General features: G+C 55.6%; 1 protein-coding gene across 2 annotated transcripts in view; it reads left to right on the top strand.

Moving 5' to 3' along the window:
- DYNC1LI2 (dynein cytoplasmic 1 light intermediate chain 2) overlaps positions 1-24,376 on the top strand; it is a 332,150-nt gene that overhangs the window by 264,321 nt on the left and 43,453 nt on the right. The window contains exons 1-3 of one of the 2 annotated variants that reach the window (XM_082270203.1): positions 3,255-3,325; positions 12,328-12,401; positions 18,134-18,250. In XM_082270203.1, the coding sequence (XP_082126329.1) occupies positions 3,264-3,325; positions 12,328-12,401; positions 18,134-18,250 (253 nt within the window). In that variant the 5' untranslated portion in view covers positions 3,255-3,263. Of the gene's footprint in view, positions 1-3,254; positions 3,326-12,327; positions 12,402-18,133; positions 18,251-24,376 lie in introns of those variants that run through there. The other variant, XM_082270204.1, reaches the window with a different exon arrangement.

Genomic DNA, 24,376 nt, shown 5'->3' with positions numbered 1-24,376 from the left:
ACGGTCAACATAGTTCTTGTAAGAAGCTTGTGAGGTTTGATCTACTGAAGTCCCAAAAGCTAGGTCTATGGGTAGCCGAGCTTCTCTTCCAAACATCAAGAAGTAAGGGGAAAATCCCGAGTCATTGACGGTGCTATTGTAGGCATGTACCAACACTGGAACATATTCACTCCACTTTTGTTTCTTGTCAAGAGGGAGCGTCCCCAAATGTTTAGTAAAGTTCTACTGAACCTCTCCGGCTGAGGGTCTCCCTGAGGGTGATAAGGAGTAGTCCAAGACTTCTGTATGTCCAGCAATCCACACAGTCTTCTAATCAGTTTGCTCTCAAAATCTCGACCCTGGTCAGAATGCAGCCATAGTGAACGAAGAACTTCTCGACTAACACTTTGGCCACGGTGCTAACCTTCTGTCCCGAGTAGGAAAAGCCTGAGCATATCGGGTAAAATGGTCGCTCACAACTAGAATGTTACTATGCCCACCCAAATCAAGTTGGAGACACAGGAAGTCAATACACACCAGCTCATGTTCTGACCATCCCTGTCCACTCGTCCTTCTGACCATCCCTGTCCGCTCGTCCTTCTGACCATCCCTGTCCGCTCGTCCTTCTGACCATCCCTGTCCGCTCGTCCTTCTGACCATCCCTGTCCGCTCGTCCTTCTGACCATCCCTGTCCGCTCGTCCTTCTGACCATCCCTGTCCGCTCGTCCTTCTGACCATCCCTGTCCACTCATTCTTCGGACCATCCCTGTCCACTCATTCTTCTGACCATCCCTGTCCGCTCGTCCTTCTGACCATCCCTGTCCACTTGTCCTTCTGACCATCCCTGTCCGCTCGTCCTTCTGACCATCCCTGTCCACTTGTCCTTCTGACCATCCCTGTCCACTCATTCTTCTGACCATCCCTGTCCGCTCGTCCTTCTGACCATCCCTGTCCACTCGTCCTTCTGACCATCCCTGTCCACTCGTCCTTCTGACCATCCCTGTCCACTCGTCCTTCTGACCATCCCTGTCCACTCATTCTTCTGACCATCCCTGTCCGCTCGTCCTTCTGACCATCCCTGTCCGCTCGTCCTTCTGACCATCCCTGTCCACTCGTCCTTCTGACCATCCCTGTCCACTCGTCCTTCTGACCATCCCTGTCCACTCGTCCTTCTGACCATCCCTGTCCACTCATTCTTCTGACCATCCCCATCCACTCGTCCTTCTGACCATCCCTGTCCGCTCATTCTTCTGACCATCCCTGTCTGCTCGTTCCCCCGACCTTCGGCTTGTTCTTCTGACCATCCCTTGTGGTTCTGTACCGCCACTTCCTCTCCATCCTCCAGAGCCGTGAGCTGGGAGACCCTGGGGGCCACAACTTGGAGTCAGCTGCAGCCAAGTCCATCCTCACCATCAGAGGCTCTTAGACTCCACCCCCTGGGGAATCCTATGCTCTGGCTTCCAGTCCAGGACTGTGGCTGTGACCCCGAGTAGCTGCTTCCCTGAATCATCCACCCTCTGCAGTCAGCCATTGGGTTCACAACCCCCCCCGGAGTGTTCCTCATCACCTTCCCCCACAGGAGACCCCACAGACCCACACCGGATCACTGCACTGATCCAAAGAAGTCACATGACTGATTAATTTATTGTCCCCAAGATCGGGGGGGGGGGGGGTTCAGAGAGGGTGGTTACCCCCCCCCCATCTCATACTCTGTGCCACCCCCAGGGAGCCATCGCCACTCCCCCTCATTCTTGTCTTGTGGACCTGCAGTGCATCCGGAAAGTTCTCACAGAGCTTCACTCCTCCCACATTTTATATCACAGCCAACATGGATTCCATTCATTATTTTCCTCCATCCCCCATAATGACAACGTGAGAGAAGATTGTATGAAATCCCATGTACATAAGTATTCACACCCTTTCCATGTACATAAGTATTCACCCCCTTTGGTGAAGCTCCTTTGGCACCAATTCCAGCCTCCAGTATTTCTGAGTATGATGCTACAAGCTTGGCACTCCTATTTTTGGGCAGTTTCTCCCATTCTTTTTTGCAGGACCTCTCAAGCTCCATCAGGTTGGATGGGGGAGGGTCGGTTTTCAGATCTCTCCAGAGATGTTCAATCGGGTTGAAGTCTGGGCTCTGGCTGGGCCACTCAAGGACATTCACAGAGTTGTCCCATAGCCACTCCTTTGTTATCTTGGCTGTGTGCTTAGGGTCGTTGTCCTGTTGGAAGATGAACCTTCCCCCCAGTCTGAGGTCCCGAGCGCTCTGGAGGAGGTTTTCATCAAGGATGTCTCTGTACATTGCTGCATTCATCCTTCCCTCCATCCTGACTAGTCTCCCAGTTCCTCCCCACAGCATGATGCTGCCACCACCATGCTTCACAGTAGGGATGGTATTGGCCAGGTGATGGGCGGTGCCTGGTTTCCTCCAGACATGACGCTTGCCATTCAGGCCAAAGAGTTCAATCTTTGTTTCATCAGAGCAGAGAAATTTGTTTGCACTGTTACCTGTGGGACCTTCTATAGACAGGTGTGTGCCTTCCCAAATCATGTCCAATCAACTGAGATTACCACAGGTGGACTCCAATCAAGTTGTAGAAACATCTCAAGGATGATCAGTGGAAACAGGAGGCGCCTGAGCTCAATTCTGAGTGTCATGGCAAAGGGGGTGAATACTTATGTACATGACAAAGGGGGCGAATACTTATGTACATGGCAAAGGGGGTGAATACTTATGTACATGGCAAAGGGGATGAATACTTATGTACATGGCATAGGGTGTGAATACTTATGTACATGGGATTTCATACAATCTTCTCTCACGTTGTCATTATGGGGGATTGGGGAAAATAATGAATGGAATCCATGTTGGAATAAAGCTGTAACATAAAACATGGGAGGAGTGAAGCTGTGACATCATCCGGTGACATCACTGAGCGGTGACTGATATCTCGCCATGCAGTTGCAGTCAGTGGCCAGCAGGTGGCGCTGTGCGCACAGGGCGTCTCCTCCAGCCATGACCTCACCCTCCTCAGGCCCCCGGACACTTTAGCTGCCCCTCCATTGCCTGATCAGAAAGTTCGCCGATTTCTGACTTCCGCTCATCATCCCGGCGGGGGGCGGAGCGCGGACGGAGGATTTCGGATTCCGGGGCGGGAACATCTCCGGTTATCCGGGAATTCCGTTCATTTTTGTTCTCCGGCACATCCGTGGACAGCCCTGAGCCGGGGCCCTGAGGCGGCGCCGGGTGACGTCACTCTTTGTGGGGCCGCAGTGGCAAGATGGCGGCGGAGAGGAAACTGCTGGATGCGGAGGGAGAGGAGGAGGAGGGGCAGAGCCTCTGGTAAGGAGGGGGATGGGGGGGCACCGGAGACCCTCTGACAGGAGAGACCCCCTCCCAGCATTCACCCCTCTGACAGGAGAGACCCCCTCCCAGCATTCACCCCACTGACAGGAGAGACCCCCTCCCAGCATTCACCCCTCTGACAGGAGAGATCCCCTCCCTGCATTCACCCCTCTGACAGGAGAGATCCCCTCCCTGCATTCACCCCTCTGACAGGAGAGATCCCCTCCCTGCATTCACCCCTCTGACAGGAGAGATCCCCTCCCAGCATTCACCCCTCTGACAGGAGAGACCCCCTCCCAGCATTCACCCCTCTGACAGGAGAGACCCCCTCCCTGCATTCACCCCTCTGACAGGAGAGACCCCCTCCCAGCATTCACCCCTCTGACAGGAGAGATCCCCTCCCTGCATTCACCCCTCTGACAGGAGAGATCCCCTCCCAGCATTCACCCCTCTGACAGGAGAGATCCCCTCCCAGCATTCACCCCTCTGACAGGAGAGATCCCCTCCCTGCATTCACCCCACTGACAGGAGAGACCCCCTCCCTGCATTCACCCCTCTGACAGGAGAGACCCCCTCCCAGCATTCACCCCTCTGACAGGAGAGATCCCCTCCCTGCATTCACCCCTCTGACAGGAGAGATCCCCTCCCAGCATTCACCCCTCTGACAGGAGAGATCCCCTCCCTGCATTCACCCCACTGACAGGAGAGACCCCCTCCCTGCATTCACCCCTCTGACAGGAGAGACCCCCTCCCAGCATTCACCCCTCTGACAGGAGAGATCCCCTCCCTGCATTCACCCCTCTGACAGGAGAGACCCCCTCCCAGCATTCACCCCTCTGACAGGAGAGATCCCCTCCCTGCATTCACCCCACTGACAGGAGAGACCCCCTCCCAGCATTCACCCCTCTGACAGGAGAGATCCCCTCCCTGCATTCACCCCACTGACAGGAGAGACCCCCTCCCTGCATTCACCCCTCTGACAGGAGAGACCCCCTCCCAGCATTCACCCCTCTGACAGGAGAGACCCCCTCCCAGCGTTCACCCCTCTGACAGGAGAGACCCCCTCCCAGCATTCACCCCTCTGACAGGAGAGACCCCCCTCCCAGCATTCACCCCTCTGACAGGAGAGACCCCCTCCCAGCATTCACCCCTCTGACAGGAGAGATCCCCTCCCTGCATTCACCCCTCTGACAGGAGAGATCCCCTCCCTGCATTCACCCTTCTGACAGGAGAGACCCCCTCCCTGCATTCACCCCTCTGACAGGAGAGACCCCCTCCCAGCATTCACCGCTCTGACAGGAGAGATCCCCTCCCTGCATTCACCCCTCTGACAGGAGAGATCCCCTCCCAGCATTCACCCCTCTGACAGGAGAGATCCCCTCCCTGCATTCACCCCACTGACAGGAGAGACCCCCTCCCTGCATTCACCCCTCTGACAGGAGAGACCCCCTCCCAGCATTCACCCCTCTGACAGGAGAGATCCCCTCCCTGCATTCACCCCTCTGACAGGAGAGACCCCCTCCCAGCATTCACCCCTCTGACAGGAGAGACCCCCTCCCTGCGTTCACCCCACTGACAGGAGAGATCCCCTCCCTGCGTTCACCCCTCTGACAGGAGAGATCCCCTCCCTGCATTCACCCCACTGACAGGAGAGACCCCCTCCCTGCATTCACCCCTCTGACAGGAGAGACCCCCTCCCTGCATTCACCCCTCTGACAGGAGAGACCCCCTCCCAGCATTCACCCCTCTGACAGGAGAGACCCCCTCCCAGCATTCACCCCTCTGACAGGAGAGACCCCCTCCCTGCATTCACCCCTCTGACAGGAGAGACCCCCTCCCAGCATTCACCCCTCTGACAGGAGAGACCCCCTCCCTGCATTCACCCCTCTGACAGGAGAGACCCCCTCCCAGCGTTCACCCCTCTGATAGGAGAGACCCCCTCCTTGCATTCACCCCTCTGACAGGAGAGATCCCCTCCCTGCATTCACCCCTCTGACAGGAGAGACCCCCTCCCTGCATTCACCCCTCTGACAGGAGAGACCCCCTCCCAGCATTCACCCCTCTGACAGGAGAGACCCCCTCCCAGCATTCACCCCTCTGACAGGAGAGACCCCCTCCCTGCATTCACCCCTCTGACAGGAGAGATCCCCTCCCAGCATTCACCCCTCTGACAGGAGAGACCCCCTCCCTGCATTCACCCCTCTGACAGGAGAGACCCCCTCCCAGCATTCACCCCTCTGACAGGAGAGACCCCCTCCCAGCATTCACCCCTCTGACAGGAGAGATCCCCTCCCTGCGTGCACCCCTCTGACAGGAGAGATCCCCTCCCTGCGTGCACCCCTCTGACAGGAGAGACCCCCTCCCAGCGTTCACCCCTCTGACAGGAGAGACCCCCTCCCTGCATTCACCCCTCTGACTGGAGAGACCCCCTCCCTGCATTCACCCCTCTGACAGGAGAGACCCCCTCCCTGCATTCACCCCTCTGACAGGAGAGACCCCCTCCCTGCATTCACCCCTCTGACAGGAGAGACCCCCTCCCTGCATTCACCCCTCTGACAGGAGAGATCCCCTCCCTGCGTGCACCCCTCTGACAGGAGAGACCCCCTCCCAGCATTCACCCCTCTGACAGGAGAGACCCCCTCCCTGCATTCACCCCTCTGACAGGAGAGACCCCCTCCCTGCATTCACCCCTCTGACAGGAGAGACCCCCTCCCTGCATTCACCCCTCTGACAGGAGAGACCCCCTCCCTGCATTCACCCCTCTGACAGGAGAGACCCCCTCCCTGCATTCACCCCTCTGACAGGAGAGACCCCCTCCCAGCGTTCACCCCTCTGACAGGAGAGACCCCCTCCCTGCATTCACCCCTCTGACAGGAGAGACCCCCTCCCTGCATTCACCCCTCTGACAGGAGAGACCCCCTCCCTGCATTCACCCCTCTGACAGGAGAGACCCCCTCCCAGCGTTCACCCCTCTGACAGGAGAGACCCCCTCCCTGCATTCACCCCTCTGACAGGAGAGACCCCCTCCCAGCGTTCACCCCTCTGACAGGAGAGACCCCCTCCCAGCATTCACCCCTCTGACAGGAGACACCCCCTCCCAGCGTTCACCCCTCTGACTGGAGAGACCCCCTCCCTGCATTCACCCCTCTGACTGGAGAGACCCCCTCCCTGCATTCACCCCTCTGACAGGAGAGACCCCCTCCCTGCATTCACCCCTCTGACAGGAGAGACCCCCTCCCAGCATTCACCCCTCTGACAGGAGAGACCCCCCCCCTGCATTCACCCCTCTGACAGGAGAGATCCCCTCCCTGCATTCACCCCTCTGACAGGAGAGACCCCCTCCCTGCATTCACCCCTCTGACAGGAGAGATCCCCTCCCTGCATTCACCCCTCTGACAGGAGAGATCCCCTCCCTGCATTCACCCCTCTGACAGGAGAGACCCCCTCCCAGCATTCACCCCTCTGACAGGAGAGACCCCCTCCCTGCATTCACCCCACTGACAGGAGAGATCCCCTCCCTGCGTTCACCCCTCTGACAGGAGAGACCCCCTCCCTGCATTCACCCCTCTGACAGGAGAGATCCCCTCCCTGCGTTCACCCTCTGACAGGAGAGACCCCCTCCCTGCATTCACCCCTCTGACAGGAGAGACCCCCTCCCTGCATTCACCCCTCTGACAGGAGAGACCCCCTCCCTGCATTCACCCCTCTGACAGGAGAGACCCCCTCCCTGCATTCACCCCTCTGACAGGAGAGACCCCCTCCCTGCATTCACCCCTCTGACAGGAGAGACCCCCTCCCTGCATTCACCCCTCTGACAGGAGAGACCCCCTCCCTGCATTCACCCCTCTGACAGGAGAGACCCCCTCCCTGCATTCACCCCTCTGACAGGAGAGACCCCCTCCCAGCGTTCACCCCTCTGACAGGAGAGACCCCCTCCCTGCATTCACCCCTCTGACAGGAGAGACCCCCTCCCAGCGTTCACCCCTCTGACAGGAGAGACCCCCTCCCTGCATTCACCCCTCTGACAGGAGAGACCCCCTCCCAGCGTTCACCCCTCTGACAGGAGAGACCCCCTCCCTGCATTCACCCCTCTGACAGGAGAGACCCCCTCCCTGCATTCACCCCTCTGACAGGAGAGACCCCCTCCCAGCGTTCACCCCTCTGACAGGAGAGACCCCCTCCCTGCATTCACCCCTCTGACAGGAGAGACCCCCTCCCTGCATTCACCCCTCTGACAGGAGAGACCCCCTCCCTGCATTCACCCCTCTGACAGGAGAGACCCCCTCCCAGCGTTCACCCCTCTGACAGGAGAGACCCCCTCCCTGCATTCACCCCTCTGACAGGAGAGACCCCCTCCCAGCATTCACCCCTCTGACAGGAGAGACCCCCTCCCTGCATTCACCCCTCTGACAGGAGAGACCCCCTCCCAGCATTCACCCCTCTGACAGGAGAGACCCCCTCCCAGCATTCACCCCTCTGACAGGAGAGATCCCCTCCCTGCGTGCACCCCTCTGACAGGAGAGACCCCCTCCCAGCATTCACCCCTCTGACAGGAGAGACCCCCTCCCAGCATTCACCCCTCTGACAGGAGAGATCCCCTTCCTGCGTGCACCCCTCTGACAGGAGAGACCCCCTCCCTGCGTGCACCCCTCTGACAGGAGAGACCACCTCCCACCCTTCACCCCTCTGACAGGAGAGACCCCCTCCCTGCATTCACCCCTCTGACAGGAGAGACCCCCTCCCTGCATTCACCCTTCTGACAGGAGAGACCCCGTCCCTGCATTCACCCCTCTGACAGGAGAGACCCCCTCCCAGCATTCACCCCTCTGACAGGAGAGATCCCCTCCCTGCATTCACCCCTCTGAAAGGAGAGACCCCCTCCCTGCATTCACCCCTCTGACAGGAGAGACCCCCTCCCTGCATTCACCCCTCTGACAGGAGAGACCCCCTCCCTGCATTCACCCCTCTGACAGGAGAGACCCCCTCCCTGCATTCACCCCACTGACAGGAGAGATCCCCTCCCTGCATTCACCCCTCTGACAGGAAAGACGCCCTCCCTGCATTCACCCCTCTGACAGGAGAGACCCCCTCCCAGCATTCACCCCTCTGACAGGAGAGACCCCCTCCCTGCATTCACCCTTCTGACAGGAGAGACACCCTCCCTGCATTCACCCCTCTGACAGGAGAGACCCCCTCCCAGCATTCACCCCTCTGACAGGAGAGATCCCCTCCCTGCGTGCACCCCTCTGACAGGAGAGATCCCCTCCCTGCGTGCACCCCTCTGACAGGAGAGACCCCCTCCCTGCATTCACCCCTCTGACAGGAGAGATCCCCTCCCAGCATTCACCCCTCTGACAGGAGAGACCCCCTCCCAGCATTCACCCCTCTGACAGGAGAGATCCCCTCCCTGCATTCACCCCTCTGACAAGAAAGACCCCCTCCCAGCATTCACCCCACTGACAGGAGGGACCCCTTCCCAGCATTCACCCCTCTGACAGGAGAGACCCCCTCCCAGCATTCACCCCTCTGACAGGAGAGATCCCCTCCCAGCATTCACCCCTCTGACAGGAGAGACCCCCTCCCTGCATTCACCCCTCTGACAGGAGAGACCCCCTCCCTGCATTCACCCCTCTGACAGGAGAGACCCCCTCCCTGCATTCACCCCTCTGACAGGAGAGACCCCCTCCCTGCATTCACCCCTCTGACAGGAGAGACCCCCTCCCAGCATTCACCCCTCTGACAGGAGAGACCCCCTCCCAGCATTCACCCCTCTGACAGGAGAGACCCCCTCCCAGCATTCACCCCACTGACAGGAGAGATCCCCTCCCAGCATTCACCCCTCTGACAGGAGAGACCCCCCTCCCAGCATTGACCCCTCTGACAGGAAAGACCCCCTCCCTGCATTCACCCCTCTGACAGGAGAGATCCCCTCCCTGCATTCACCCCTCTGACAGGAGAGATCCCCTCCCTGCATTCACCCCTCTGACAGGAGAGATCCCCTCCCTGCATTCACCCCTCTGACAGGAGAGACCCCCTCCCAGCATTCACCCCTCTGACAGGAGAGACCCCCTCCCAGCATTCACCCCTCTGACAGGAGAGACCCCCTCCCTGCATTCACCCCTCTGACAGGAGAGATCCCCTCCCTGCATTCACCCCTCTGACAGGAGAGATCCCCTCCCTGCATTCACCCCTCTGACAGGAGAGATCCCCTCCCTGCATTCACCCCTCTGACAGGAGAGATCCCCTCCCTGCATTCACCCCTCTGACAGGAGAGATCCCCTCCCTGCATTCACCCCTCTGACAGGAGAGATCCCCTCCCTGCATTCACCCCTCTGACAGGAGACATCCCCTCCCTGCATTCACCCCTCTGACAGGAGAGACCCCCTCCCAGCATTCACCCCTCTGACAGGAGAGATCCCCTCCCAGCATTCACCCCTCTGACAGGAGAGATCCCCTCCCTGCATTCACCCCTCTGACAGGAGAGATCCCCTCCCTGCATTCACCCCTCTGATAGGAGAGATCCCCTCCCTGCATTCACCCCTCTGACAGGAGAGATCCCCTCCCAGCATGCGCCCCCCCTGACAGGAGAGATCCCCTCCCAGCATTCACCCCAATGACAGGAGAGATCCCCTCCCAGCATTCACCCCAATGACAGGAGAGATCCCCTCCCAGCGACAGGAGAGGGGTTCTCTCCTGTCAGAGCAATGCATGCTGGGAGGAGTTGTCTCCCGTCAGAGCGGTGCATGCTGGGAGGGGTTTTTTCCCGTCAGAGCAGTGCATGTTGGGAGGGTTTCTCTCCTGTCAGGGGGGCATGCTGGGAGGGGTTCTCTGCTGTCAAAGCAGTGCATGCTGGGAGGGGTTTCCTCCTGTTGGTGCAGTGCATGCTGGGAGGGGTTCCCTCCTGTTGGTGCAGTGCATGCTGGGAGGCGTTCCCTCCTGTCAGAGGAATATATGCTGGGATGGGTTCTCTCCTGTCAGAGCAGTGCATACTTGAAGGGGTTCTCTCCTGTCAGAGCAGTGCATGCTGGGAGGGGTTCTCTGCTGTCAGGGGGGCATGCTGGGAGGGGTTCTCTCCTGTCAGAGCAATGTATGCTGGGAAGGGTTCTCTCCTGTCAGAGCAATGTATGCTGGGAAGGGTTCTCTCCTGTCAGAGCAATGTATGCTGGGAGGGGTTCTCTCCTGTCAGAGAAGTGCATGTTGGGAGGGGTTCTCTCCTGTTTGTGCAGTGCATGTTGGGAGGGGTTCTCTCCTGTTTGTGCAGTGCATGCTGGGAGGGGTTCTCTCCTGTTTGTGCAGAGGGGTTCTCTCCTGTTTGTGCAGTGCATGCTGGGAGGGGTTCTCTCCTGTCAGATGGGTGCATGATGGGCGGGGTTCTTTCCTGCCAGAGCAGTGCATGCTGGAAGGGGTTTTCTCCTTTCAGAGCGGAGCATGGTGGGAGGGGATCTCTCCTGTCAGAGCGGTGCATGCTGGGAGGGGTTCTCTCCTGTCAGAGCGGTGCATGCTGGGAGGGGTTCTCTCCTGTCAGAGGGGTGAATTCTGGGAGGGGTTCTCTCCTGTCAGAGCGGTGCATGCTGGGAGTTGTAGTTGCACAGAAGTTGGTCCCTCCCCCCTGTAATAGCAGAGATGATTGATCAGAGAAGGGCTCCTGTGATTGGGAGAAAATGCTGCTCCTGGCTCCTCCCACTACTGATCACATGCTGAAGGTGAATAATGTCCTCCTATTGGTGGGGGCGTGTCTGGAACTCCTGGAGCCTATCAGGAAAATTCCTAGGACGTTGCTAGGACACTCCCACCTGTTACCGGTCTCCTCCCCCATCACAGAGGGGCGCTCAAATGCTGAGCTCGGGGCTGCGGTGTCAGGGGGAGGAGTCAGAGGGAGAGCACCCCCCTGTGATGGGAAATGGTTCAGTCTCAGTCTTCAGGGGGTCCTCTTATAGGAGGAGCTTATCCATCCGCAGCCAGAGGGGGGCGGTGCCGGGCGTTGTGTGTACATCTACATGCTGCTGTGTGATTGGCTGAACCTTTCCCAGACACACAGGCCACACAAAGTAGAAAAGAAGGTTTCCTCCCCTGAATGGGCTGACTCCTCCTCCATGGGTGTCTTACTCCTCCCCCTCCCAGACACTGCAGCTCACAGTGGGTGGTGCTCAGTGCTGTCAATTCAGAAAGCAGTGGGCGGGACTGGGTGTGGCTAGGTGCTGATTGACAAGTTAAAGACCTGTGAATGAGACGCTGATTCTCCCCTGCAGCTTCTTCTCCCTCCCTCTGTGGTGCAGCCAGGCTCCTCCCTCTGTGGTGCAGCCAGGCTCCTCCCTCTGTGGTGCAGCCAGGCTCCTCCCTCTGTGGTGCAGCCAGGCTCCTCCCTCCTGACGGTCACAACAACGCTCTGCATTCAGGAGTCATGCAGCACGTTGTCACCTCATCACAGCACGCCGCATTTAGTGTCACTGGCCGGTTACGGGGGGGGGGGGATGGGAGAAAGTTGACATTTATAGCAGGTCTTGTTTTTTATTGGGGGGCCGGCGGGTCAAAATAATTTGCTGCTCATTGTGTACAATATTAATCCCTCCCTACCGGAATGAAATGCTGGTAAGGGGGGGGGGGGGGGTGGGGGACCAGAATTAAATACTGGGAAGGGGGGTGGTAATATAATTCCTGGCCCGGCTCCTCCCCCTTAATATAATTCCTGGCCCGGCTCCTCCCCCTTAATATAATTCCTGGCCCGGCTCCTCCCCTGGGGTGGGGGGGGTGGTAATAAATAATTCCTGGCTCCTCCCCCCGGGATGGGGGGATGGTAATATAATTCCTGGCTCCTCCTCTGGGTGGGGGGTGGTACTATAATTCCTGGCTCCTCCCCCAGGGTGGGGGATGGTAATATAACTCCTGGCTCCTCCTATGGGGTGGGGGGTAGTACTATAATTCCTGGCTCCTCCCCCAGGGTGGGGGTGGTAATATAATTCTTGGCTCCTCCCCCATGGTGATCTCTTCTCTCTCCTCAGGTCCTCCATCCTCAGTGAAGTTTCCACCAGAGCGAGTAATAAATTACCTTCCGGGAGGAATATTCTGGTGTTTGGTGAGTAGGGGGAGGGGCACAGAGATTATCCTATCAGGGCCCTTTTCACATGAAGTTTTTCAGGTGGATCTGATTGGATGGTTCATTCATCCCTATAGACAGGGGGGGGTGTAAACAAATCGTGTCCATTTATCCCCGCCCACCTCCACATCCAATCCGCTCTGCTATAAACCCAGAAATGGATCCGTCCTGCGGTTCAGGCGGATCGGATTGGAGGGGGGGAGGGTGTAAACGGTTGGAGGATTCCATCTACACCCGGCTGCACACAGACCCGCTCCCACTCTGCTCCAATCAGCAGGAGGTCTGAGAGCGAATCAGATTACTCCCCTCCCAAACTGGCTTTGTGAAATATTACACATTGGGGCAAAGACTCCTCCCTGCCCCAACAGTGTTGGACTGCCCACTGAGCTCCAGTAATGTCACATGGAGGGGAGGAACTCGCATCATCCGAATACTCAATGTCACTCCTCCCCCGAACACCAGAGGTCAGGCAGGAATACTCCATGTCACACCCTGAACATCGGAGGTCAGGCAGGAATACTCCATGTCACACCCTGAACATCGGAGGTCAGGCAGGAATACTCCATGTCACACCCTGAACATCAGCGGTCAGGCAGGAATACTCCATTTCACACCCTGAACATCGGAGGTCAGGCAGGAATACTCCATTTCACACCCTGAACATCGGAGGTCAGGCAGGAATACTCCATTTCACACCCTGAACATCGGAGGTCAGGCAGGAATACTCCATTTCACACCCTGAACATCGGAGGTCAGGCAGGAATACTCCATGTCACACCTCCCCCGAACATCGGAGGTCAGGCAGGAATACTCCATGTCACTCCTCCCCCGAACACTGGAGGTCAGGCAGGAATACTCCATGTCACTCCTCCCCCGAACACCGGAGGTCAGGCAGGAATACTCCATGTCACACCCGAACACCGGAGGTCAGGCAGGAATACTCCATTTCACACCCTGAACATCGGAGGTCAGGCAGGAATACTCCATTTCACACCCTGAACATCGGAGGTCAGGCAGGAATACTCCATTTCACACCCTGAACATCGGAGGTCAGGCAGGAATACTCATGTCACTCCTCTGAACATCGGAGGTCAGGCAGGAATACTCATGTCACTCCTCTGAACATCGGAGGTCAGGCAGGAATACTCCATGTCACACCCTGAACATCGGAGGTCGGGCAGGAATACTCCATGTCACTCCTCTCCCGAACACCGGAGGTCAGGCAGGAATACTCCATGTTACACCTCCCCCGAACACCGGAGGTCAGGCAGGAATACTCCATGTCACACCCCGAACATCGGAGGTCAGGCAGGAATACTCCATGTCACTCCTCTGAACATCGGAGGTCAGGCAGGAATACTCCATGTTACACCCCGAACATCGGAGGTCGGGCAGGAATACTCCATGTCACACCTCCCCCGAACACCGGAGGTCAGGCAGGAATACTCCATGTCACACCCCGAACATCGGAGGTCAGGCAGGAATACTCCATGTCACTCCTCTGAACATCGGAGGTCAGGCAGGAATACTCCATGTTACACCCCGAACATCGGAGGTCAGGCAGGAATACTCCATTTCACACCCTGAACACTGGAGGTCAGGCAGGAATACTCCATGTCACACCCCGAACACCGGAGGTCAGGTAGGAATACACCAGGTCACACCTCCCCCGAACACCAGAGGTCAGGCAGGAATACTCCATGTCACTCCTCCCCCGAAACACCAGAGGTCAGGCAGGAATACTCCATGTCACACCTCCCCTGAACACCGGAGGTCAGGCAGGAATACTCCATGTCACACCCTGAACATCGGAGGTCAGGCAGGAATACTCCATGTCACACCCTGAAGTCAGGCAGGAATACTCCATGTCACACCTCCCCCGAACACCGGAGGTCAGGCAGGAATACTCCATGTCACACCTCCCCCGAACATCGGAGGTCAGGCAGGAATACTCCATGTCACACCTCCCCCGAACATCGGAAGTCAGGCAGGAATACTCCATGTCACACCTCCCCCGAACACCGGTGGTCAGGCAGGGATACTCCATGTCACACCTCCCCCCGAACATCGGAGGTCAGGCAGGAATACTCCATGTCACTCCTCCCCCGAACACCGGAGGTCAGGCAGGAATACTCCATGTCACACCCTGAATATCGGAGGTCAGGCAGGAATACTCCATGTCACACCTCCCCTGAACACCGGAGGTCAGGCAGGAATACTCCATGTCACACGCGAACATCGGAGGTCAGGCAGGAATACTCCATGGCACACCCGAACATCGGAGGTCAGGCAGGAATAATCCATGTCACACCTCCCCCGAACATCGGAGGTCAGGCAGGAATACACCATGTCACACCTCCCCTGAACACCAGAGGTCAGGCAGGAATACTCAATGTCACTCCTCCCCCGAACACCAGAGGTCAGGCAGGAATACTCAATGTCACTCCTCCCCCGAACACCAGAGGTCAGGCAGGAATACTCCATGTCACACCCTGAACATCGGAGGTCAGGCAGGAATACTCCATGTCACACCTCCCCCGAACACCGGAGGTCAGGCAGGAATACTCCATGTCACACCTCCCCCGAACATCGGAGGTCAGGCAGGAATACTCCATGTCACACCCTGAACATCGGAAGTCAGGCAGGAATACTCCATGTCACACCCCGAACATCGGAAGTCAGGCAGGAATACTCCATGTCACTCCTCCCCCGAACACCAGAGGTCAGGCAGGAATACTCCATGTCACACCCTGAACACCGGAGGTCAGGCAGGAATACTCCATGGCACACCCCGAACATCGGAGGTCAGGCAGGAATAATCCATGTCACACCTCCCCCGAACATCGGAGGTCAGGCAGGAATAATCCATGTCACACCTCCCCCAAACATCGGAGGTCAGGCAGGAATACTCCATGTCACACCTCCCCCGAACATCGGAGGTCAGGCAGGAATACTCCATGTCACTCCTCCCCAGAACACCGGAGGTCAGGCAGGAATACTCCATGTCACACCCCGAACATCGGAGGTCAGGCAGGAATACTCCATGTCACACCCCGAACATCGGAGGTCAGGCAGGAATACTCCATGTCACACCCCGAACATCGGAGGTCGGGCAGGAATACTCCATGTCACACCTCCCCCGAACATCGGAGGTAAGGCAGGAATACTCCATGTCACACCCCGAACATCGGAGGTCAGGCAGGAATACTCCATGTCACACCCCGAACATCGGAGGTCAGGCAGGAATACTCCATGTCACACCCTGAACATCGGAGGTCAGGCAGGAATACTCCATGTCACACCCCGAACATCGGAGGTCAGGCAGGAATACTCCATGTCACATCCCGAACATCGGAGGTCAGGCAGGAATACTCCATGTCACACCTCCCCCGAACACCGGAGGTCAGGCAGGAATACTCCATGTCACACCCTGAACATCGGAAGTCAGGCAGGAATACTCCATGTCACTCCTCCCCCGAACACCAGAGGTCAGGCAGGAATACTCCATGTCACACCCTGAACACCGGAGGTCAGGCAGGAATACTCCATGGCACACCCCGAACATCGGAGGTCAGGCAGGAATACTCCATGTCACACCTCCCCCGAACATCGGAGGTCAGGCAGGAATACTCCATGTCACACCTCCCCCGAACATCGGAGGTCAGGCAGGAATACTCCATGTCACTCCTCCCCAGAACACCGGAGGTCAGGCAGGAATACTCCATGTCACACCCCGAACATCGGAGGTCAGGCAGGAATACTCCATGTCACACCCCGAACATCGGAGGTCAGGCAGGAATACTCCATGTCACACCCCGAACATCGGAGGTCGGGCAGGAATACTCCATGTCACACCTCCCCCGAACATCGGAGGTCAGGCAGGGATACTCCATGTCACACCCCGAACATCGGAGGTCAGGCAGGAATACTCCATGTCACACCCCGAACATCGGAGGTCAGGCAGGAATACTCCATGTCACACCCTGAACATCGGAGGTCAGGCAGGAATACTCCATGTCACACCCCGAACATCGGAGGTCAGGCAGGAATACTCCATGTCACATCCCGAACACCGGAGGTCAGGCAGGAATACTCCATGTCACACCTCCCCCGAACACCGGAGGTCAGGCAGGAATACTCCATGTCACACCTCCCCCGAACACCGGAGGTCAGGCAGGAATACTCCATGTCACACCCCGAACATCGGAGGTCAGGCAGGAATACTCCATGTCACACCCCGAACATCGGATGTCAGGCAGGAATACTCCATGTCACACCTCCCCCGAACATCGGAGGTCAGGCAGGAATACTCCATGTCACACCTCCCCCGAACATCGGAGGTCAGGCAGGAATACTCCATGTCACACCCCGAACATCGGAGGTCAGGCAGGAATACTCCATGTCACACCCCGAACATCGGAGGTCAGGCAGGAATACTCCATGTCACACCCTGAACATCGGAGGTCAGGCAGGAATACTCCATGTCACTCCTCCCCCGAACACTGGAGGTCAGGCAGGAATACTCCATGTCACTCCTCCCCCGAACACTGGAGGTCAGGCAGGAATACTCCATGTCACTCCTCCCCCGAACACCGGAGGTCAGGCAGGAATACTCCATGTCACACCCGAACACCGGAGGTCAGGCAGGAATACTCCATGTCACACCCCGAACATCGGAGGTCAGGCAGGAATACTCCATGTGACACCCCGAACATCGGAGGTCAGGCAGGAATACTCCATGTCACACCTCCCCCGCACACCGGAGGTCAAGCAGGAATACTCCATGTCACACCTCCCCCGCACACCGGAGGTCAGGCAGGAATACTCCATGTCACTCCTTCCCCGAACACCGGAGGTCAGGCAGCTGATTTCTGAGTTCTTCACCTGTAGCCGCCCCCCCTTTACCATAAGGCAAGCAGGCCCCCCAGGACTTATACACAATGCTATAGTGCCTGGCTTCCATGCTGGGGCAGGAACATACTGAGTACAGCAAACCGATACTTGTGATTGGCAGACAGTGCGGTCCAATGACAGTCCAGGTAGAAGGCAGGCAGAGAATAGTCGTTATCTGATCCAAGGTCATACACAGGGAGATCCAATCTAGCTGAGCAGAGCAGTGCAGGACAGGGCAGAGCAGTGCAGCTCAGAGCAGCGCAGGGCAGGGCAGGGCAGGCACACAGGCAGCTCTATCAGAGATTACACTCACTATTACAAGCACTGCAGGCTCGGCTGGCTTATATCAGGTTTGGTCTCCACCCAGAGACTGCACACACCAATCACCTAGCAGGAGGACAGACAGACACGGAGAATGCCACATCCATATCCAGGATCCTGGAGCCAGAAGCTATGATGGAGGAGGGGCGTGCTGATCTACCAGCTGTTCCTCTCTTGTTATGCAGGGCAGAGGCCGGGCCCTAAAGTGTAGCGGCTTCTTTGCCCCTGGTAAGTCATGGGCAGCACACAGCTTCACATGTAGACAGTATTTACCCCAGAACCAGAAATGCAACTGAGCAATGATTGGATGTGGTGGATGCAGTTCAGGGAATCATTCCCTCCTCTGGGATCCGCATTGGTTCAGTCCATCTGGCGGATTCCTTTCTCTGATATACACCAATCCCGTGTCTTTATTTTCTGCTCAGTGTAGAGTGTGACTTCCTGTGATTGGTCCATGGTTGGTGACGGCTCTTTCTGATTTTTTATTTACTGCTCAGGAGAGGACGCCTCGGGGAAGACCACGCTGATGGCCAAACTACAAGGAGCCGAGCACAACAAGAAGGGGCGGGGCCTGGAATACCTGTATCTGAGCATCCATGATGAGGACAGAGATGGTGAGCAACTCCTCTACATACAAAGTGCACAACACTGCCTCTGATCTACAAAACACCGCCTCTGATCTACAAAACACCGCCTCTGATCTACAAAACACCGCCTCTGATCTATAAAACACTGCCTCTGATCTATAAAACACTGCCTCTGATCTATAAAACACTGCCTCTGATCTACAAAACACTGCCTCTGATCTATAAAACACTGCCTCTGATCTATAAAACACGGCCTCTGATCTATAAAACACGGCCTCTGATCTATAAAACATGGCCTCTGATCTATAAAACACTGCCTCTGATCTATAAAACACTGCCTCTGATCTATAAAACACGGCCTCTGATCTATAAAACACGGCCTCTGATCTACAAAACACCGCCTCTGATCTATAAAACACCGCCTCTGATCTATACAGCGCCAGCACAGCCTGCACTGCTTTGCAGAATACGATCCCCCAAACCCGGGGAACTGGCAGATTGCTGCAATAAGCAGAACATAATCCTCGCAGTGTGAACTGATCCCAGGACTGCAGCGCTGACGCTCGCCCAGCTACACGTACATCCCATCATACACAGCCATCATACAACCCCTCTCCCCCCCCCCCATTGTACACCCCCCCACCGTACAACATGGGGTGTTATTTGTCTGGCCCCGCCTCTTCTCCCCATAACTCCACAATGCAGCACAATGGCCCCCTGGATATATTTGTAATCGTGTCATTAATTTAAAGCGGAGTTCCACCAAAAATGGAGGGAGTGGTTGTAAAGGCTCATGGTTTTACCTTTTCTGTCCAATATTTCCCCCACAGGCCCCTACTAAAACTTACCTGAGCCCCATCTCCATCCAGCGATGTGCACTAGAGTCTCCGGGGACTCTGCTGCCTCATTGGCTGAGACAGAAGCAGGCGCCTGGTTTCTGCTGCTGTCAATCACAGCCAGTGAGCAGAGGAGGCGGGGCTGAGCAGCACCTCTGTGTGTGAATGGACAATGAGCAAGCCGCTCGGCAGGAGGGAGGGGCCAGGAGCGCTGGCATGGGACCCGAGAAGAGGAGGATCCGGGCTGCCCTGTGCAAAACCATTACAGAGCCGGTGTTCTATCAGAATGCTGCTTACACATCAGATTGTTCAATGGAAGTGACATTCGGACCTAAAAACACTGCGCATGCGCGATGACGGGGAGCGGTAATCTGATACAACACCTATGCGGACATCTTACTACACCCAGCTACGCATTTCATTTCAGAGTCATTTTAGCAAGAAAGTGAGAGGATGTAAATGATTATCATATATTGATATCTGTGATGCTGTTTGGATGTTTCATTTTGAAAGCATAAAAGGTTTAGTGCTGAGCAGTGCGGGGTGCACCAACATGGCCTCCGCTGAGCAGTGCGGGGTGCACCAACATGGCCTCCAATGAGCAGTGCGGGGTGCACCAACATGGCCTCCGATGAGCAGTGTGGGGTGCACCAACATGGCCTCCGATGAGCAGTGCGGGGTGTACCAACATGGCCTCCGATGAGCAGTGCGGGGTGTACCAACATGGCCTCCGATGAGCAGTGCGGGGTGTACCAACATGGCCTCCGATGAGCAGTGCGGGGTGTACCAACATGGCCTCCGATGAGCAGTGTGGGGTGTACCAACATGGCCTCCGATGAGCAGTGTGGGGTGTACCAACATGGCCTCCGCTGAGCAGTGTGGGGTGTACCAACATGGCCTCCGCTGAGCAGTGCGGGGTGCACCAACATGGCCTCCGCTGAGCAGTGCGGGGTGCACCAACATGGCCTCCGCTGAGCAGTGCGGGGTGCACCAACATGGCCTCCGCTGAGCAGTGCGGGGTGCACCAACATGGCCTCCGATGAGCAGTGCGGGGTGCACCAACATGGCCTCCGATGAGCAGTGCGGGGTGTACCAACATGGCCTCCGATGAGCAGTGCGGGGTGTACCAACATGGCCTCCGATGAGCAGTGCGGGGTGTACCAACATGGCCTCTGCTGAGCAGTGCGGGGTGTACCAACATGGCCTCCGCTGAGCAGTGCGGGGTGTACCAACATGGCCTCCGCTGAGCAGTGTGGGGTGTAACAACATGGCCTCCGCTGAGCAGTGTGGGGTGTACCAACATGGCCTCCGCTGAGCAGTGCGGGGTGTACCAACATGGCCTCCGCTGAGCAGTGTGGGGTGTACCAACATGGCCTCCGCTGAGCAGTGCGGGGTGTACCAACATGGCCTCCGCTGAGCAGTGTGGGGCGTACCAACATGGCCTCCGACGCCTTCCTACTGCTGGTGATCAGCTTCTTTTTAAAATGTAACATCCAAACAGCCTCACAGATGTCAATATACAAAATATTTATTTATAAACGCTTACCTAATTGCTAAAATTACTCTGAAATTGAAGCCGTAGCTGGGTGTAGTAAGATGTCCTCATGGGTGTTCTATCAGAATACTGCTTCCTGTCAGATCAGGAAGTGTTTGAAACGCATGGAGCACGGGGGTGGTTTGTAGTCGGAATGTCACTTCCGTCTGATGGGTGGTGACATTCCGATAGAACAGCGGGAAGTATGAAGTGTTTGGTAAAGTGATTGCAGACGATCACCTTGTAAAACAAACGGTTCAGTTTTAAATAGAATTTTTTTTGTATCGGTATAAAAATAGATTCTAAATGATCAACTTCCCTCTGTTCTCAGCTGCATAAGAGCGGGGGGAGGAGAAGCAGCACACTGAACTTGCCAGTGAATGGCTGTGCAGCGGGGGCGTGTCCGGACAAGTCTGATTATTGGGGGAGAGTACACGGAGTTCCCAGCACAGCTAGAGAACTGACCATGATGTGCTCTCATGCTTAGTGTGGACAGTTTTCAATAGGAAAACCAGGGATTTCACACAAAGGAAGCCATACAAAGAAAACAGGGGACTTTCTTATTTAAGTACATGGTACAGCAGACACATATCGGGAGGATGGGGGGAGGAGAGAACCGGAGACTTCCTCATACCAGTACATGGTACAGCAGACACATATCGGGGGGGAGGAGAGAACCGGAGACTTCCTCATACCAGTACATGGTACAGCAGACGCATATCGGGAGGATGGGGGGAGGAGAGAACCGGAGACGTCCTCATACCAGTACATGGTACAGCAGACACATATCGGGGGGAGGAGAGAACCGGAGACGTCCTCATACCAGTACATGGTACAGCAGACACATATCGGGGGGAGGAGAGAACTGGAGACTTCCTCATACCAGTACATTGTACAGCAGACACATATCGGGGGGGGGGGGGAGGAGAGAACAGGAGACTTCCTCATACCAGTACATTGTACAGCAGACACATATCGGGGGGGGGGGAGGAGAGAACAGGAGACTTCCTCATACCAGTACATTGTACAGCAGACACATATCGGGGGGGGGGGGGGGAGAGAACAGGAGACTTCCTCATACCAGTACATTGTACAGCAGACACATATCGGGGGGGGGGGGGGGAGGAGAGAACAGGAGACTTCCTCATACCAGGTACAGCGGACACATATCGGGAATATGAAGTGTTGGGGTAACAAACGCTTTAATTAAAGAATGCCCTAAATGGGCCACAAGCTGACATTTCTGCCAGGAAATCGGTGGAGTTTTGGAGATTTTTGTGTTCTCAGATCTCCTGGTCAGATGAAAAGGTCACAGTGATCAAACACTGGAGGTGTCAGTGAAAGCTCCGCCCTGTCCGCATTGTTCCTCCTACACTGCATGGTGGCACTGCTGTGAAGTTATGGGGTGTAAGGAAAGCTTGTTTGCGGTCAGTGACCCCATGAATAGTGCGAGGATAATGATGACGGCCCATGAATAGTGCGAGGATAATGATGACACCCCATGAATAGTGCGAGGATAATGATGACACCCCATGAATAGTGCGAGGATAATGATGACAGCCCATGAATAGTGCGAGGATAATGATGACAGCCCATGAATAGTGTGAGGATAATGACGACACCCCATGAATAGTGCGAGGATAATGATGACGGCCCATGAATAGTGTGAGGATAATGACGACACCCCATGAATAGTGCGAGGATAATGATGACACCCCATGAATAGTGCGAGGATAATGATGACAGCCCATGAATAGTGCGAGGATAATGATGACACCCCATGAATAGTGCGAGGATAATGATGACAGCCCATGAATAGTGTGAGGATAATGACGACACCCCATGAATAGTGCGAGGATAATGATGACGGCCCATGAATAGTGCGAGGATAATGACGGCCCATGAATAGTGCGAGGATAATGACGGCCCATGAATAGTGCAAGGATAATGATGACGGCCCATGAATAGTGCAAGGATAATGATGACGGCCCATGAATAGTGCGAGGATAATGATGTCAGCTCATGAATAGTGCGAGGATAATGATGACAGCCCATGAATAGTGCGAGGATAATGACACCCCATGAATAGTGCGAGGATAATGATGACAGCCCATGAATAGTGCGAGGATAATGATGACAGCCCATGAATAGTGCGAGGATAACGATGAAGGCCCATGAATAGTGCGAGGATAACGATGACACCCCATGAATAGTGCGAGGATAATGATGACAGCCCATGAATAGTGCAAGGATAATGATGACAGTCCATGAATAGTGCGAGGATAACGATGACGGCCCATGAATAGTGCAAGGATAATGATGACAGCCCATGAATAGTGCGAGGATAACGATGACAGCCCATGAATAGTGCGAGGATAATGATGACAGCCCATGAATAGTGCGAGGATAATGATGACAGCCCATGAATAGTGCGAGGATAACGATGACAGCCCATGAATAGTGTGAGGATAATGATGACAGCCCATGAATAGTGCGAGGATAACGATGACAGCCCATGAATAGTGCGAGGATAATGATATCACCCCATGAATAGTGCGAGGATAATGATGACCGCCTATGAATAGTGCGAGGATAACGATGACAGCCCATGAATAGTGCGAGGATAATGACACCCCATGAATAGTGCGAGGATAATGATGACGGCCCATGAATAGTGCAAGGATAATGATGACAGCCCATGAATAGTGCGAGGATAATGACGGCCCATGAATAGTGCGAGGATAATGATGACAGCCCATGAATAGTGCGAGGATAATGACGGCCTATGAATAGTGCGAGGATAATGATGACGGCCTATGAATAGTGCGAGGATAATGATGACGGCCTATGAATAGTGCGAGGATAATGATGACGGCCCATGAATAGTGCGAGGATAATGACACCCCATGAATAGTGCGAGGATAACGATGACAGCCCAGTATACACTTGCAGGGAGAGGTTTGCAGTCGGCACCCCTGGGGATGACGCATTGTTAGGGTTGGGTGTGGCCCTGGAAGGGTTGGACTCGTTTAAACAAAGCTTTTACAAGCCACACCATTAGTAAGCTTTATATTCGGTGTTTGTTGGGAGGTTCGGGTGAGGTGCAGACGGGTGACGTAACGCGTTGGGTCATTGCTGGTGTAAATTGCTGTATAATGGAGGACCGCCTTGTTGGCTTTGATGTTTCTTCTGCTTTTATAGACATTTCCATAATGTGACAGCGATGGCTCCTGCTTTGGTCTATTCCCAGCACCTGGCTCTGCGCCCTTCTCCCAGCAAATTGCCAACTATTTACATCACCCGCCGGTGCCAAGCGGCAGCTGAGTGACAAATTACGGGGATATTGTCCAAAAACAATGAGGCATTTATTGGCGGGATCCGGCACATGCCAGGCGGCTGAGTTCTGTGTAAACATCAGAGTAGATGTGAGACTGCAAAACAAATGTGAGGAAAGCTTCTCCCTTCATCAATAAAAGAACAATAAAAATGCAAAAGAGACGCGACTGACAGCTAAATACCCAAAAACACTTTATTACCACCCCCCTCCCCCCTATCTATATAACCAAAAGTATTGGGACGCCTGCCCTTACCAGCACATGAACTTTAATGGCGTCCCAGTCTTATGCTGGCCATAAAATAGCCGAAATATCGGGCAAACTCATTTTCGAAAATTGAAAAATCTTTTAAATTCGCTACCCAGTGCCCAGAACTACATCTGCGGGGTGTCAGGCAATAAGAATTGCTCACGCCTGGTGCCAAGTGATAAAATGAAAAGAAAATAAA

This window comes from Pelophylax lessonae, assembly GCF_965119305.1.
Source record: "Pelophylax lessonae genome assembly, chromosome: 10".
NCBI classification, from domain to species: domain Eukaryota; kingdom Metazoa; phylum Chordata; class Amphibia; order Anura; family Ranidae; genus Pelophylax; species Pelophylax lessonae.
The sequence above is the reverse complement of the archived record's forward strand: the minus strand, read 5'-3'. Positions and strand labels throughout refer to the sequence as shown.